Source organism: Lactuca sativa, chromosome 9 (assembly GCF_002870075.4).
Source record: "Lactuca sativa cultivar Salinas chromosome 9, Lsat_Salinas_v11, whole genome shotgun sequence".
NCBI lineage: Eukaryota > Viridiplantae > Streptophyta > Magnoliopsida > Asterales > Asteraceae > Lactuca > Lactuca sativa.
Genome location: NC_056631.2, coordinates 12,532,765 through 12,548,682, shown reverse-complemented (window position 1 = coordinate 12,548,682; position 15,918 = coordinate 12,532,765). Strand labels below are relative to the sequence as shown.

Sequence of the window (15,918 nt, the reverse complement as noted above, 5' to 3'; positions counted from 1 at the left end):
ATCGAGACCTACTGCTTGAGGATTCGACACCTAAGCTTGAATACACTTTTGAGGACGCTTGGATTGATGTTCTAGAGTTATGTTTCCGACATACCCATGTAGAGTGTCACAGGAGACCCAATATTATCTATTAAATACTTATAATTGAATATTATATGTATTTGTTGATTTTTATGCTACCTCTCATAAACATCTATCATGTTTGATGTCTTATGCATGTTCTCTAGAGCTAGATGGCCGACATGGGTATATGGAAGGTACTTCCCTTACCGGAGGAAGATCAGGTAGTACCTCACACGCTGGAGTCAGAAGACCATTACGATCCATGGATGTTAGTGCCACCTTCACCTATATAGGTAGAGAAGGAGCTCGATGAGGATGATGAGCCATTTGAGGAGGAGAAAACCCTCGAAGAGGAGGAGTCACTTGAGGAAGCGAATAACAAGGATCCGGTTGATAGTTCTCCATATCCAAATTCATCATCCAGTGATGACCCCGCAGATCATGTTGAGGCGGAGGTTCAGGTTGAGGATGAAACCATTAGGGAGAGTGATTTAAAGCCCTTACAACCAATGGAGGTTCTATCATCCACACCATCGCCTTCTCACCAATTATTCAGACTACGTATCACAGGTCCATGCTGAAAGAATACCCCTAGGAAATCCATTCCCATACCCACACATAAGAGAGCATTATCACCTCTATTATCACCAAGAGCCTCAAAAAGGCCATGAACCACCCATAGAAGACTCCTTAAGTTGATGAGTGGATTGCGGAGGATAAAATTGGAGTCTATGAGGTACGTGAATCATCTTAACCTCCATTACGAGATCCCATCCCATTATCTTCGACCGATAGGGCTATATCTCTTTTAGTTCCACCGGTAGCTCGACATGCAGATAGGATACATCGTACAGAGGATGGTATTTTGTCATTAAGGATGGATGTTAGCAGGGCTGGCCCAATACATGGGCGACTTCGGCTTAGGCCCAGGGCAGCAAAATCTAAGGGGCATCAGATAAGTCCAACTATATCCATATATTATACATAAGAACAACCCAAAATAGTTTGCCCATGTTGTGATCTGTTTACCAGGCGAGAAAGAAAGTGAGGGAAAGAGAGGCGCCAAACATTTGATTGATTATCAAATGCTCATAGAGAGACGAAATGTCCGTTGGCGCTAGAAATCCATGCGTTGGAGAAACCAATGTCTAGAAGACAGAATACGTCTCTGATAATCAAAAGAAATAAGGTTTTTACTTCCGGTTGATAAATCGATACATAGTTCTCAAATCATAATTTCCTAATTATCAGTTGATACTAGTTATCGAGTCTCCAATATATAGCAATTCTGATAAGTGATTTGGGTGTGATTCTGATAACCGGGTGTAATCGTATCCTATTGGTTTCTTCGGTATATCAGTCATTTTAGAAAGTAGATAGACCTTCGATTTCTCCTATATTTTTCTCTATCCTCTATTTCATAAATCAGAGTTGGGTAATTAGGTTGTTCAATTTTGAAAATTGTTTTATTTCTTATCTCTTTGATTTTTCTTTTTCTGAGTTGTTCTATATTTGCTTAGAGTAAAAAAGAGTGAAAGTCTCAAAGACTTATTGGATTTGTGTATTTGATTTCTCCAATGGTTGACCTTCGTTTTCTCTTCTATCTGTGCTTGATATAATTTGTTCCAAAAATCAGATTTGAGTAACAGGTAACTTCAATTTCTAAATCTGCTTTATTTCTTATATAAATTTGATTTCTCTCTATCTGATTTCTTCTATATTTGATTACAGTAAAAAAGAGTCAAAGTCTAAAAGACTAATTGGATTTGTGTATCTGATTTCTCCAATGTCTGACCTCCTATTTCTCATCTATTTGTATCAGATTTGGGTAACAAGTAAGTTCCATTTCGAAATCTATTGTATTTCTTATCCATTTGATTTATATATTTGATTAAAAGACATTTGGTTTTTGTATTTGATTTCTCCTGTATTTGACCTCCGATTTTTCATATATTTGTGCTCGATATTTGTGTCTAGAAATCTGATTTGGGTAAGTTTAATTTGATATTTGTTTTATTTAGGTTTGTTAAAGAAATCTGTTGTTTCCTTTCTAAAGTTTTGTGTTCTTGTTTATGTCATGTGATGCAGGAGCCATATTTCTGACTTCCTTTAATTTTGAATCTTATATCTGGATTTCTAGAGGCAGCAGAAGTCTTATTACAAAGTTGAAGCTCGTGAAATTTTACTATGAAATACCATGAATCAAGAAAGATTGAATGAATTAGCAATTTAGGTATTGAAAGTGATTTTTTACATAATATTGAATAATGTAAAATAAGAGATTATTTTGATTCAAAAAATGCACGAAGACATCATTTTTAGGTGATTTTTATATGTTTTTGTTTGTACTATTTGTTTGATAATTTACTGCATTTTTGATTTTATAATTCTTTTATGTATAACTTTTCTCTATCCTACGGTATATATAAGGGCATAAAATTCTTAACTCGCCCCGGGTAGTAAAAAACAATGGACCGACCCTGGATGTTAGATTGTTGACTGATAGATTTTATGAACTAGAGCAGGGTCGAGATATTGACTAGACAAGAGTCCTTCATGTCTACGATCATCTTGAGGATGCTCATTCTTAGATTCAGTCACAATAGCTTAAGATAGGGGAGTTGGAGCATCGTGTAGAGGGGTTAGAGCAGAAGGTTATGATATCTAAGACCAGGACGGTTACTTTAGAGGTGATGATTGATTATCTTCATTTCCAGATGGCACAATTAGTTGCATTGGTGGTGGTTTACTTTGGGAGTTAGTAGTTAGCTCTAGCGATGGATGCTAGTAGCTGAATTTTTAGGTTTGAAGGATGGAAAAGCTATAAGCTGGCCATAGTATACTGTTATATTTTTTGTATGTAAAATCTTTGATTTTCCTATTCAAACCACTATTTTTTCTTGATTTTGAAAAATCATGTTGGATAAAGTTGAACTTGTAATCAAACTTATGTAAATATATAACAAATATGTGTTTCATGAATGAATATCTTACATTGTGAAATGATAGCGTGCGACATAACAAACTTACTCGATTGATATCTTTTTTTGCGACGCTCTAATTTTCTGACTCTCGCAATAAGCCAATCATTGACATATAAATATATAATAAGGATTATAATATCTAACCTTAACATTAATATAGAATCATGTCGTGTACGAGAGCCAACCGAAACCAACCAGTCCCCAATATAACCTAGACCCTAAATTATGGACCCATCAGTTTTGGAAGAACTAGTATCCCAAAGAGGCGTTGCTGCTATGGCTAATTACGAAATCAATAGGAATATGGGACCAGGAGGTGGAATTGGATGGGAAAGTTCCCAAGGATACAACCGAGGTCCACCTATGACATGCACATATAATGATTTTATGAATTGTAAAGCCGAAATCCTCCTATAAGAACAAAGGTGTAGTTGGTTTAACTTGGTGGATAGAGAAAATGGAGTCCGTCTTTGAGATTAGTTTTCGCGCAAAGGACTGCAAAGTTAAGTTTGCTACCTGCACCCTGGTAGATGCAACCCTAACCTGGTGGAATAGTTATGTGAAGATTACGGGTGTTAGCAATGCTAATGCCATGTCTTGGAGAAAACTGAAGCAACTCATGATAAAGAAGTATTGTCCATGCGAGGTGATGCAGAAGTTGGAACAAGCACTATGAAATTTGGAGATGAAAGAAGCCGATGTGGTTGCCTATACGATCCATTTTAATGATCTAGATACTTGTGTCCTGGAATGGTCACTACAAAATACAAGAAGGTAGAGAGATACATTTAAGGACTATCCCAGCCCATTCAAGGATTAGTTACCACCTCTAAGCCAGCCACCTATGATAGTGCCAAAATGTTGGCCTTCAGCCTAACGAACCAAGAGATACGTCATGACACCATGGTCCAAAAGGCTAATCTCCCAAAGGCGGGGAGTAAGAAGAGGAAATTTGGAAGGGATTCTAAGGGAAGGGCTAGGCAGCCATCAGAAAAGAAGCATGAAACAATATAGGTGTATGTAGTTACAATAGTAACAATCGAGACTACCACCCCGAGATAGTATACATGGGGTAGTCCAAAGTGTAATCAATGCAGTTATCATCACATCGATTGTAGAAATTGTGGCAGAAATGGCCACCTTGTTTAGAAGTGTAGGTTCCCAAACCCTACACCAACAACGGTGAAGAATCAACGAGTCGCAACAGCAACAGGAAACAAAGCTTGTATAGATGTGGAGAGGTTGGGCATTACAAGAGGGACTGCCCAAAGTTGAATGGAAAAGAGGGAAATGCCAAAGGAAAGACAATTGTACTAGGATCAAGGGATGATGTATGTGACCCAACAGTGATCACTGGTACATACTTAATTAACATTCTATATGTAAACGTACTTTTTGATTTTGGTACCAATAGAAGCTATATTACCCCTGAGTCCAGTAAACAACCTAAATGAGAACACCTTTAAAGTAGTCAAAGTATGAAAAGGATAAGAAAAAGGGATAAAAATCTATAAAAGGAAAAGTTATAAGATAAGTAAGAAAGGACTAATTATCCTAGGAAAATAAGATATAAAGAATAGGAATCTTTTAAAAGAAGAAATAACAAAAGAATTCTTAAACTATAATACCAAAAGAACCTGTAGACTCACCAACATTACGTTGACATTTTCAAAACCCATGTATTCTCAGGGGAATGAGTATTAGAGGCAGTGGAGTGTTGAAGTAAGTCAACAAGTGGCTGAAGGAAGTCTTATTTGTTTAGTTTATGATTAGGAAGTGTGTTTGGCTATCAAACAATGTAAGCACTTATTATTAATAATAAATAAAAGAAATGTTTGGGTTATATTTGTGTGTATTGTTTAATATACCTACCTCAAGATCCAACGTCCTAACGTCGCACAACCCGATGATTTCGCCGCCGGCCGAGGGTGTGCAATTGAATCTAAACTATAAGCTTGACCATGGTGAAGTGTAATGATATGATTAACGAGGCTTAAGTAAAGACTTAATATAGATCAAGGTGAAATTCGAGTAGAGAAGGTTGATTTGATTCATACTTATGCTCGACCCAAACATCGATCATGTGGACAAATGGAAACATAGTAGACCATACTAATATTCATCACAAACATATTGTTTTTTGTTGAAACTTCATAAACGTAGGAGGCATTGAATGCACTGTTATACAATATCATTTACTTGTTTTGACTAGACTATTATGCGCAACACACATGGGAGATTATTAGAGCATGTGTGCATACATAACAAGCTAAAGATATTGCAACTGATAATTAAGCCTAATAAGGTACACAATTAGTGCATGTAGTGATTAGTTCAAGGATTCCAATACCATTATGAAACTTATAATTGTCATAACTCATAATAACATATGGTTGTAATGATGCATGAAGATAATGGAAGGTGATCTTTGTTGCTAGAGGTGGAAGGTGGCAATGGGAGGTGGACGATGGTGGTTGGAGTAGATTTTGTTGGTTGCATAAGTAACAATTTAATAGTAAATAATGTACAAAAAAGTTTAATGGTAAACTGTATATAAAAAAAAATATTAATTACAACATCTGGTCATAATGATAGGTTCTAAGCAACTCGGATGCGTTTAATGTTAAAGTGAGTATAAAATAATATGTAAACGATTAAATTTATACAATCATTACGTGTGGTCCTAACCCCCTCCCCCACCTCTAAAATAGGGTTCATAATACATTTATTTATGCAAATAACTAAACCTATTAGAATAATGCTAACAAATCATAAACATGGTTATCTTTATTGATGTCTATATGCATATATCATAGTCGATAACCATGGCATACTATTTTTGCATGACCTATTTTTGTATGTTTTTTTTCTTTTTTAAATGAATCGAATATTTAGGTACATATGAATTTAATTTTTCTTATCTTCAATTTGAACCAAAAAACAACAGGTAAATTGATTATCCGCTTTTTCATATTTGAAACCCAATTAAACCTAATCAATCTACCCGAATCGTGAATGAATTATTCAGGTATACTTTTTTTTAACAACCCTACTTTGTATTGATCTTTACATTTCATATGAGTTATAAAAAATAACACTAAAATTATAAATTTAGATCAAGCATAGTAATAATAATAAAAATAATAATAATAATAATAATAATAATAATAATAATATATTATTACATGTATAACATATGAATTGATTGGTAATAAATAAAAATTAATAGTAATTGAAAAATAAAAAAACAATATTATTAGAGAGTTGAAAAGTGTTAGAAATTAGGGTTTTAATTATTTTTGGTAACCATAACATTTAGTTTGCTTAACCATTTGGATTGTGGTGACTCGGTAAAGCATGTGGAAGATATGATGGATAATCTATTGACCAAATGTTCAAATCTTTCACCATTTAGCCCTTGTGGCCATAGGGATTCGCCTACAGTGACTCCAAAGCATAAGGCAAAACCTCATATTTGCAGCGACGGATTAGTCGGTGCGCGAAAGCTGGCCCGGAAACCCTCGTTAGGGAAGTTCACTTTCTGAAGAAAAAAAAACATTTAGTTTGCTTATTTTAATTATTATATTTTGTTTAACATATCATTAGTCACTAATTTTTTTTACTCACTCAAATCGATATAAATGACGTAGCTCATGACATCAACATGAAACAACGTCGTTAAAGTTATAATCATTTTTTACTCACTCAAATCGATATAAATGACGTAGCTCATGACATCAACATGAAACAACGTCGTTAAAGTTATAATCAATCAACGAACCTTTTAAAATGTTTTATTTTAGTAACTATATTTCCTTTGAGCTATTATTAGTCAATGGAGTTGGTTAAAGTTTTCATTTAAACCACTTTTCCTTTTTATTATCATTTATAAAAAAAAAAAGTATTAATTTTTTATTTTTTCCACAACTAAATTTTTTACATCAATCAAGTAAATTATACAAATGGTTTATGTGATTTAGGGTAGCATGCACATTTACTAGCATGTAATTTGGATTTCTTTACTTCAAATGAAATTTTCATCAATAATCTGCATTTTGACATCATTATGATATATAGAACGTTAACATTATCTTGATTATTTCCTAATATGTAATTTGGATTTCTATACATCAAAGGAAATTTCCGATTATAATCGCTAAAGAATGCGATAGATTCCTATGTAGTATCTAGGAACAAGTAGATTCAACCAAACGACCCATTCCTACGTATGAAAAGGAACTAAAAGGGCCGTAGAATTATAGTAGCCATCAAATCTCCTCACATGTATTATATTTGGCGCAACTTGTTCTTGTTTTCAATTGTTTCATATAAAAACATACCTCTTGTTTGTTGAAGAATGATCAAGTCCTCTTATTCAAGTTCCAGGAAGAAAACATAAACATAACGGTAATTTTACAAGCCTTTGATCGTGATGTTGACTTATAAAGTCACCAACCTTATTAGGTTATGAGCTATATTAATTGGAATATTTAAAATAAAAATTTCATATAAATATAATAATTAATACTCCATAATTTAAATAAAGTATAACGAGTAAAATAAACCATTCACACATCTCTTGAATTTTTTTACTAAGGAAGCCTCCTTAATGCATTCTACACAACATACAAATTAAGGGAATAGAAGAAAAAGAACAAGAAACAGTGAATTTTGGGCATTAACTTGTTTTTTTTTTATTTATAAAGTTAATGAGACGTCCTTTTCGATAGGTGTTGTACCTCGTAGGTGTTTATTAGCGGAAGGAGACAGGTCGGCTGCGCCGGCGGGCATCTGTTGGAAATGAAGATTGCTTTCGTGTTCCCGTGTGTCCCGTTGTCCCCTCTCCGTCCCATTACGCCGCCGGCAGCCCAAGCAGAATCTCTTATGATGTTATATTTTTCAGCTCAACCCCTATACTTTTTTTATCATATTCGCTTTTACCCATTTAACTTTCTATATGTAATTAGAGCCGAGTTAAAAAGACCCAAAAAAAATCTATAATAACCTGTGTGTCGCAAGACATGTTTGGACTCTTTTGGAGATCATGCAGTTCACTGTAAAGAACTCTCAGGGTTCAAATACAGACACGATATGGTTAGGGATGTTTTGTTTGACATATTTAAGCGTGTCAGGGTTTCCGCTAAGAAAGACGCACTTATTAATTTCTTGACTGACCCGACAGAAGGACGGTCAACCCTCAGATTGGCTGACATTTTGATTTTTGGAAGGTTTGGAGGGAAACACGCATGTGTGGATCTTATAAGGGTAGGGGTGTCAATTTATGACACGACACGACAAAAATACACGACACGAAACAAAATTGGGACGAAATCAAAATTCGAATTCGTTTTCGTGTCGTGTTCGTGTCAAATATAAAAAACACGATGCCGTGTCGTGTCGTGTTCGTGTTTACAAATCCACATGAAATTGACACGATTGAGCATGTGTTTGTCGTGTTTTTCGTTTTTATCGTGTTATATATGATTAAATATGAATTAAATAAAATAATAGTTATATAATATTATCTTTGTCGTGTCGTGTCGTGTTGTCGTTTTTTAATTGGTTCGTTTTCGTGTTAGTGAAATAAAACACGACATCGTGTCGTGTCGTGTTCGTGTTACAAAAAACATTGTCGTGTCACGATGACACGATTTGACAGGCCTATATAAGGGTATCCCCTCTCATGGGCCTGAGGGCTGGGGGTTTCATAGCGGGACATGCTGTTTTAAAAACAGCCACAAGCAAAGTCACCAAACATGAGAGATCGTGCATGGAAAATCAACACGTGTTCATACCATTTGCATTTGATACGTTTGGTTTCCTCGCATCGGATGCAGTAGAGCTTCATAAAAGAGTATAACGAATCATGCATAATAATGTTATATCTCATAGATCTTCGGATGTAGTATTTAAAAGAATTAGCTTTACCTTTCAAAAAGGCTTAGCGACACAGCTTGTTGCTCGTTTGTCATCTCACTCATTGTACGATGACAATTGAACTTTTACTTTAATTTAATGAAATTAAATTCTTGATTTATTCATTAAATTCCAAAATTATCATTTTATATAATATTGTCTACAATTATAAGTAAAATATAAGTAAGATGATACAAAATTACAAACTAGAATAGATCAATAAAATGTTAAAAGTATCTAATTTTCTACATTTAATCTTTATGTCAAAAGGAATAATCTATATTATAATTTAAAAAATTAAAATATAATAAATTATTAGCTCGACAAACTATTCAAAATTAATGATTTTATAATATGAACACACACCAAATACATTTAAAAAGATGCTAGTGGTTATTATTTTGATCCTACTTTAATTTTAAGAACTTATTTAACAAATTAACAAATTGAAGATGAAATTCTTTTTAAAAAAAGCATATATAAGTATAACAACGGAATTTATTAAATAAGAATTTAATATCAAAGTGTGGCACTGAAGTGAAAGTAATTAAAATGAAGGGATCAAAATTGTAAATCACAATAACGATTCAAGCCGTTGGTTCGTTACTGCGGAAATAAAAAAAAAAAGTAAGGCATGGTAGGGTATGTGGACATCTTTAACGCTATCCATGCAAATTGTCCAAATTACCCTCGAATGTGGAAGAATATAGGGCTAGTTTGGTAAATTTCATGAGGATTTCAATGTTGAAACATGCAGAGAAAAGATCTCTGCCACTACCTTTGTACTGGGATTTTCTTTTCATTCTTTAAGGAAAAAGACAATTATACCCTCTTCTCTCTCTTTCTCTTTATATATATATGAATGTACATACGTTACTACCTCATTTCAGCTCTCTGTAAAATTATTATATTTTAATGGCGATTTCATCTTCTCCAACATATGCTATCACTTTCTTCATCTCATTGCTCATAATTAGAATCTCCGGCGTCAACTCACAACCTTTTCTCAACTCGGTGGAGCAAGAATCGGTTTATCGTGTTCTTGAAGCACTCAACTCGGACATCCCATGGCGGTCGCTCTTTCCTGACGACCTCTGCTCCTCCGCCCCACACGGTGTCGTTTGCGGGTACAGCATCATGCCCACCGCCACCAACCCCGGCACTGTAAACATCCTTGAACTCAGTTTCGGGTACGTTTCCGACCACAACCCTAACCCGCCTTGTGGCCCAAACTCAACCCTTCAAGACCCGTTTATATTTTCTGCTTTCCCTTACCTTCGTAAACTCTTCTTCTACAACTGTTTTACTCAACAGCCCGTTTCTTTACAAGCTTTTTCACATGTGGGGTCGTCTCTTGAAGAGCTTGTTTTCATAGAAAACGCGAGTCTTTTCGGGTCTTTGACTGAATCAATTGGTAACATGACGAGCTTAAGGAGGTTGGTTATCACCGGAACTAACGTCTCCGGTGACATCCCTGTTGGGTTTGGTACGTTACAGAATCTCGAAGAAGCTACGCTTTCCCGGAACAGATTTACTGGAACCCTACCTGAAAATGTTTCAAACCTCAAGAAACTCAGGATTCTAGATCTCAGCCAAAATGGGTTTGAAGGGAATATTCCGGCGGCCATTGGAGAGTTACAAAATCTGATAAAACTGGATTTGAGTTTGAATCTTTTTTCCGGCAACTTTCCGGTAAGCATGAAGGGGCTGAAGAACATAGAGCTTTTGGATTTGAGTTACAACAGATTTACGAATTTCGGGATCCCTATCTTTTTATCCGAGATGAGTAAATTGAAGGAGGTGTATCTGAGTGGTAATGAATTAGGAGGGTTGATTCCAGACATTTGGAAAAATTTGAGGGGTATAATTGCAATCGGGTTTTCAGGGGTAGGGCTTGTTGGGAATATTCCATCTTCTATAGGTGTATTTTTGGGAAATTTGACATATTTAGCTCTTGACAACAACAAGCTAACAGGAAGAGTTCCTTTGGAGCTTGAAAGGCTTACAATGGTTAATGAATTGAATCTGAAGAACAACAGTTTGAGTGGGAAACTTCCATTTTCTGATAAATTTGTGTCAAGAGTTGGAAACAAGCTAAGGGTACAAGGGAACCCTGAATTGTGTGTGGATGGAGGGGTCATTAGGTCATTTCACAAAAGTAGTGGAGTTTTGGGTCAATTGAAGGTATGCAATAGCAATAGCAATAGGGTGGCTAATACCAGATCAGACATTCTGCATGTTAGTAGCTCAAGTTTTATGGGCCATCAAGTTTCATATTTAGTGATAGTGTTTCTTTTGTTTCTCATTATGTAGTGCTTGCTTACTCAAAGGGGAGGGTGTTCCAACTCAATGGCAAATATGTAATTAGCTTCTAACAAATGTACACTTTGTATCTAAATACAAGGAGATGTTTTGGGAACCTTAATATGATAGCATTTTGAAGCGTTTATATATTTGTATCAACAATAATTCTATAACGTACATTTGGTGCTTGTTGCAATTAAGGTGGGAGACAAGTTTGGCTAAAAAGGTATAAAATGGGCAGAATGATCTTAATCGTGATTCACAATCAGAACTCAGCAGGATTGGTTTATTATGAGTAACAAAACTAACAAAAAAAATATTAAAGCCATACTAATTAGCATCCTTGCCTAAACTTTTGATGATTCTCCCAAACCTTGGATCCCATTTCTTACACAATTGAGTGGGTTGTGGGCTCGATTCATAAACATCCTTGCCTAAACTTTTGTTGTCTCACTCCAAACCTTGTATCAGTTTTTTGTTTTTTAGTGCACTTGTTAACAATTTATTAATAACAAGCTTTATTTTAAAAAAATAAAAATAAAATTTGGTTAAAAAAGTAAGACCCTATAACTAGTTGTTACAAAAAGTAACGAACTTTTGTCTTTGTCCACATTTAGGTAACTATGTTTTTTCGTTCATATTTGACCATTAAACTTGTTTGACCTGTTCAAAATGGGGTAATATGACCGGTAATTAGCGGTAATATTACCCTATTATGAACAAGTCAAACAAGGTTACTGGTCAAATGTGTAAAAAAAACATGGTTACCTAAATATGGACAAAAACCAAAGTTACTTACCAATTTTGGTAATATTAGGTTCTTTATGTTAAGTGCAAGTAGTCATAAGATCCATTGACGAAAAATGAAATTGGGTTGTACAGTCTTGTGTATGAGGAGATGGTTAAGTCTTGGGCCAACCCAGTTAGGCCCAACTAGTTAGGGGTTAGGTTGTATATGCTTAAGGGGATAGATTATATCTGTTTTAAAGATCGAGCAACACAGCTTAGCCCATGACTAGCCGGGACTAAACTGGGTTAGACCAAGCCTAACCTAATTGTTCATTGACTGTCGGAACCTGATCCCAGGGCACACAATCCTAAGACGGTTCTTGTCCAGTATTACCAAAACGGGTAAGAAATTTTGGTTTTTGTCCATATTTAGGTAACCATGTTTTTTTCGTATACATTTGACCAATAAACTTGTTTGACATGTTCATAATAGGGTAATAAGTTCAATGGTCAAATGTGAACGAAAAAAACATGGTTACCTAAATGTGGACAAAGACAAAAGTTGGTTACCTTTTTAGGTCATTAACCCTTACAAAAACCCAATTATAACCGGTTATATGATTATACAGTTAAATCAAGATGAAATTGTGTAAGACCCGAGACCGGTTACAGTAGGACCAATTAATTATGATTTTAGGACCGGGCTCCGAACTAGTTATAACCAAAAGAAAAATTAAATATCATCCTACTTTTTTGTCCTATTTTTCTTCCTACCTATTTAAGATGATAACAAGTGTACAAATTCAAAATCTCAATCAAATTTAAATTAAATTTAATGACATTTGTCACCATCTAAAATAGATCCAAAGATATTAGAAAGAAAAAGTAGGATACTATTTAATTTCTCTAACCAAAATAGTCAACTAGATAAGAAAATTGCATGTGCCCTGAAACTATATGTCAAAATAGATAGTAAACTAAAAGAAATTTATTGATAGAATTACATGTTTCATATTGTTTAACTTTGGCAGCCGTACAACATTTTTTAACCTTAAAATTTTTGCTATTTTTCTAATTTGGTCACTAATTTTTTTTCCACAATAGACCCTTGAAGTGTCATTTTACTTATTGAATAGAAGAATCTTGTAAATTATTTCTGGTTTCACCGATTACATTTGGTCCAGGTGGTTTTTTTTTTTTTTTTTAATTTTCAAAATTAAGAAATCAACATTTAGTCGACATGGCTTTTTTCAGTTTTAAAAATTAAAAATCAAATCCATAATATCCATAATATCGCGTTTGAAAGAACAGAGGAAGACGAAGAACTCCTCCTTACGACTGTGAACTCCTTCCCTACCTCAAGTTCTTCCCAATTGATCGCAGGGTCGGATCTCCAACAAATCGACTCTCCTCCGCATCCTCTTTCTCGTCTTTCACATTCTCCTTCGGCCTTGCTATCACCTTCGGCTTCCCCGACTATTCTCCGGAGCTTTTCATCGGAGATACCAGATCGGGAACTGCATAGGCTTCCTCATCGTCTTCCTTCTTTTCTTCTATCTTGGGTCGTTTCTTCGAAGAAACCAGTGCATCGTCCTTGGAGGCAAATAATGACCTTCACTTAGCCCTTGGCATTTTCAGATGACGAGGGTGTTGTTGACGGCGAGGGTGTTCTTCTCATGTAGACCTCCAAGATCGATTTTTTGTTCTTCTTCATGTAGATAGCTAATTTCATGTTGTTCTTCTTCAACATTTTTTATTCTGATTTGGATGTTCCGTTTAGGCTCTTAGATTTTGCTTTTGGTGTTTGATTTTAGGAGTATAAGTGTATGAGTATTTAAGGAAGAATGCGCATCTGTTGTAATTTCTTGATGTGCTTCATTTTTTTTTGTGTGGGAGGTGCTTCCCATAAAACAAAGACAAAGCAGACATGGATTAACATGATATGGATTAACAGATGTGGGTACAAAAAAAAATAATAAATAAATAAATTAATTAATTATAAAAAAAAAGAGTAAAAGAGAGAAACTATCATTAATGACACATAAGCATTATTACCGAGAAATTTTATAAATTCGAAAATAATTGTTTATTAGGTGTAAAACTCTAATATTATATGAGTTGGTTAAAGAAAATAAAATATTAAAACATAAATAATAAATATTTTTTAAAATAAAATTTTGAAATAAAGAATAAAAAAACATATTAATTGCAATTTATTATAGTATTTATTATATTTGATATTATATATATAAGACTATGTGGCTTTTTAATTTTAAAAATTAAAAAAAACCATAAATTAACATTTGGATATTATTTATTTAAAAAATATTATAAAAATGACAAGTGTCAAAACTCATTAGAAATTGACATGTGACAAAATTATCTTCATTTATTATAGTAGATGATTATCATGATATTAGGTTACACCCGTTGGAACCAGAGGTAAAAATAGGATATTTGTAAGTGAGGTTGGGTTATTTTGAATTATTCATTCAAACTTATCACATTAAATTTAAATAGAGATCATATACCATAAATACCATAAAAATAGGATATTAATTGGTGATTTATTTTGAGTTGGACATTATATAATAATAATAACATGATTATAGAAGGTGAAATCAAAGAGGGGCAAAAAGGGTATTTAACATTATATGAAATAAGTGTTTTTGAAGGGACATGTGACATTTTACTTTGGTTTATTAGATAGGGAGATTTGATAGGTCAAAAACGAGTTTAATAGGTCTTTTTCACAAAAAAAATAAGTTTAATGACCAAATCGGACAAATGATTAAAGTTAAATGTGCTATAACGACATTTTCCCCAAAATTCTACCAACATAAATCTTTAGGTTGAAGTGGGGCGGTGGTGTGCTTGTGTTTATGTGTTTGTATGTTTATGTGTATGTGAGAGAGTTATGATTTATTAAGAGATAATAATTCAGAATAAAAATGATTTTAAAGGACCAATTGTTTATTTTTATTTTTATATTTATTTTCGAAATGACTGTCTTATTTTTTACATGGCATGTCAAAAGCTTTTTAACTTTTAAACCTTGAAGGTTAGTCGTTTCATATTGAAACATGATCATGTTGTATATATAAAAATCATGTCAATTTTGATATAGTTATGTTTATAAATGACACAACAATGTCAATTTTGACACGATCATGTTAACTTTTCACAAATGAAATAGTACTTACTGACATAATTTCTTGTATCTATAATTCTATATATAAAAATGGTATGAACAAGACAAATTAAAATACGATGCTACTTTTGGGGAGCTCGACTAAAGCCGACCTAAGGGAGGCCTACAACCGTCGGTCTAGAAACCTAGTAACTCGGATCTAGGACTAGGAAGAGAAGGCAACTACTCGAGCTTAGTGTCTGTTGGTTTAGAAGTTCTATATTGAAGTATCGTAGTGAGATATTTCAGTTAGGTGGTGCTCCTTCTCGAATATCAGACTGAGAGTGGGAGACTGACATCCTTTCAATCTTGGCTAAGAGGACTATTCAAATCCTGGTGAAGTAAAGGAGTGTGAGAACTCTCAAGTCAAATTGAATATAGGAAAATTTTGATGCAAGAATTGTGCAAAATGAGACTTTCAGGGAGATAAGGAAGGGAAGCCATTAATGGTATTTCATTCGAAGTGGTGTCATATATATTATTCTCTATCATTTCCAATATCATATTAACATGGTAGATTGGAAGTAGGCCTAATTCACTCCTTTATTGTTGGATTAGGTGTCTAAGCCCATAACTATAATTGATATATACTTGAATTGATAGTAGCACAATCCTTTTGGGTTGCCTTCACTTTAGCAACTTGACATGATGACTTTTGGAGAGAGATGTTGAATTTATTATTTGGAATAATAAATTGGTGCATAAAATGATTTATTAATATATTATAAGAAT

General features: G+C 34.0%; 1 protein-coding gene and 1 long non-coding RNA gene across 2 annotated transcripts; both read left to right on the top strand.

The window, feature by feature from the left end:
• The first annotated feature begins 1,126 nt into the window (after window positions 1-1,126).
• LOC111881259 (uncharacterized) lies at window positions 1,127-2,383 on the top strand. The gene is made up of 3 exons (XR_002846754.3): window positions 1,127-1,252; window positions 1,795-1,898; window positions 2,152-2,383. It is a non-coding gene; the product is annotated as an uncharacterized LOC111881259 (long non-coding RNA).
• A 7,465-nt stretch (window positions 2,384-9,848) lies between these two features.
• LOC111881247 (piriformospora indica-insensitive protein 2) lies at window positions 9,849-11,412 on the top strand. Its single transcript, XM_023877664.3, has one exon. It carries the CDS (start codon window positions 9,879-9,881, stop codon window positions 11,274-11,276), a length of 1,398 nt encoding a protein of 465 aa, XP_023733432.1. The 5' UTR covers window positions 9,849-9,878; the 3' UTR covers window positions 11,277-11,412.
• The last annotated feature ends 4,506 nt before the right edge of the window (window positions 11,413-15,918 follow it).

What these genes read in the sequence shown, in the direction of transcription:
- LOC111881247 (XM_023877664.3), top strand. Translation starts at nt 9,879, where the DNA reads ATGGCGATTTCATCTTCTCCAACATATGCTATCACTTTCTTCATCTCA.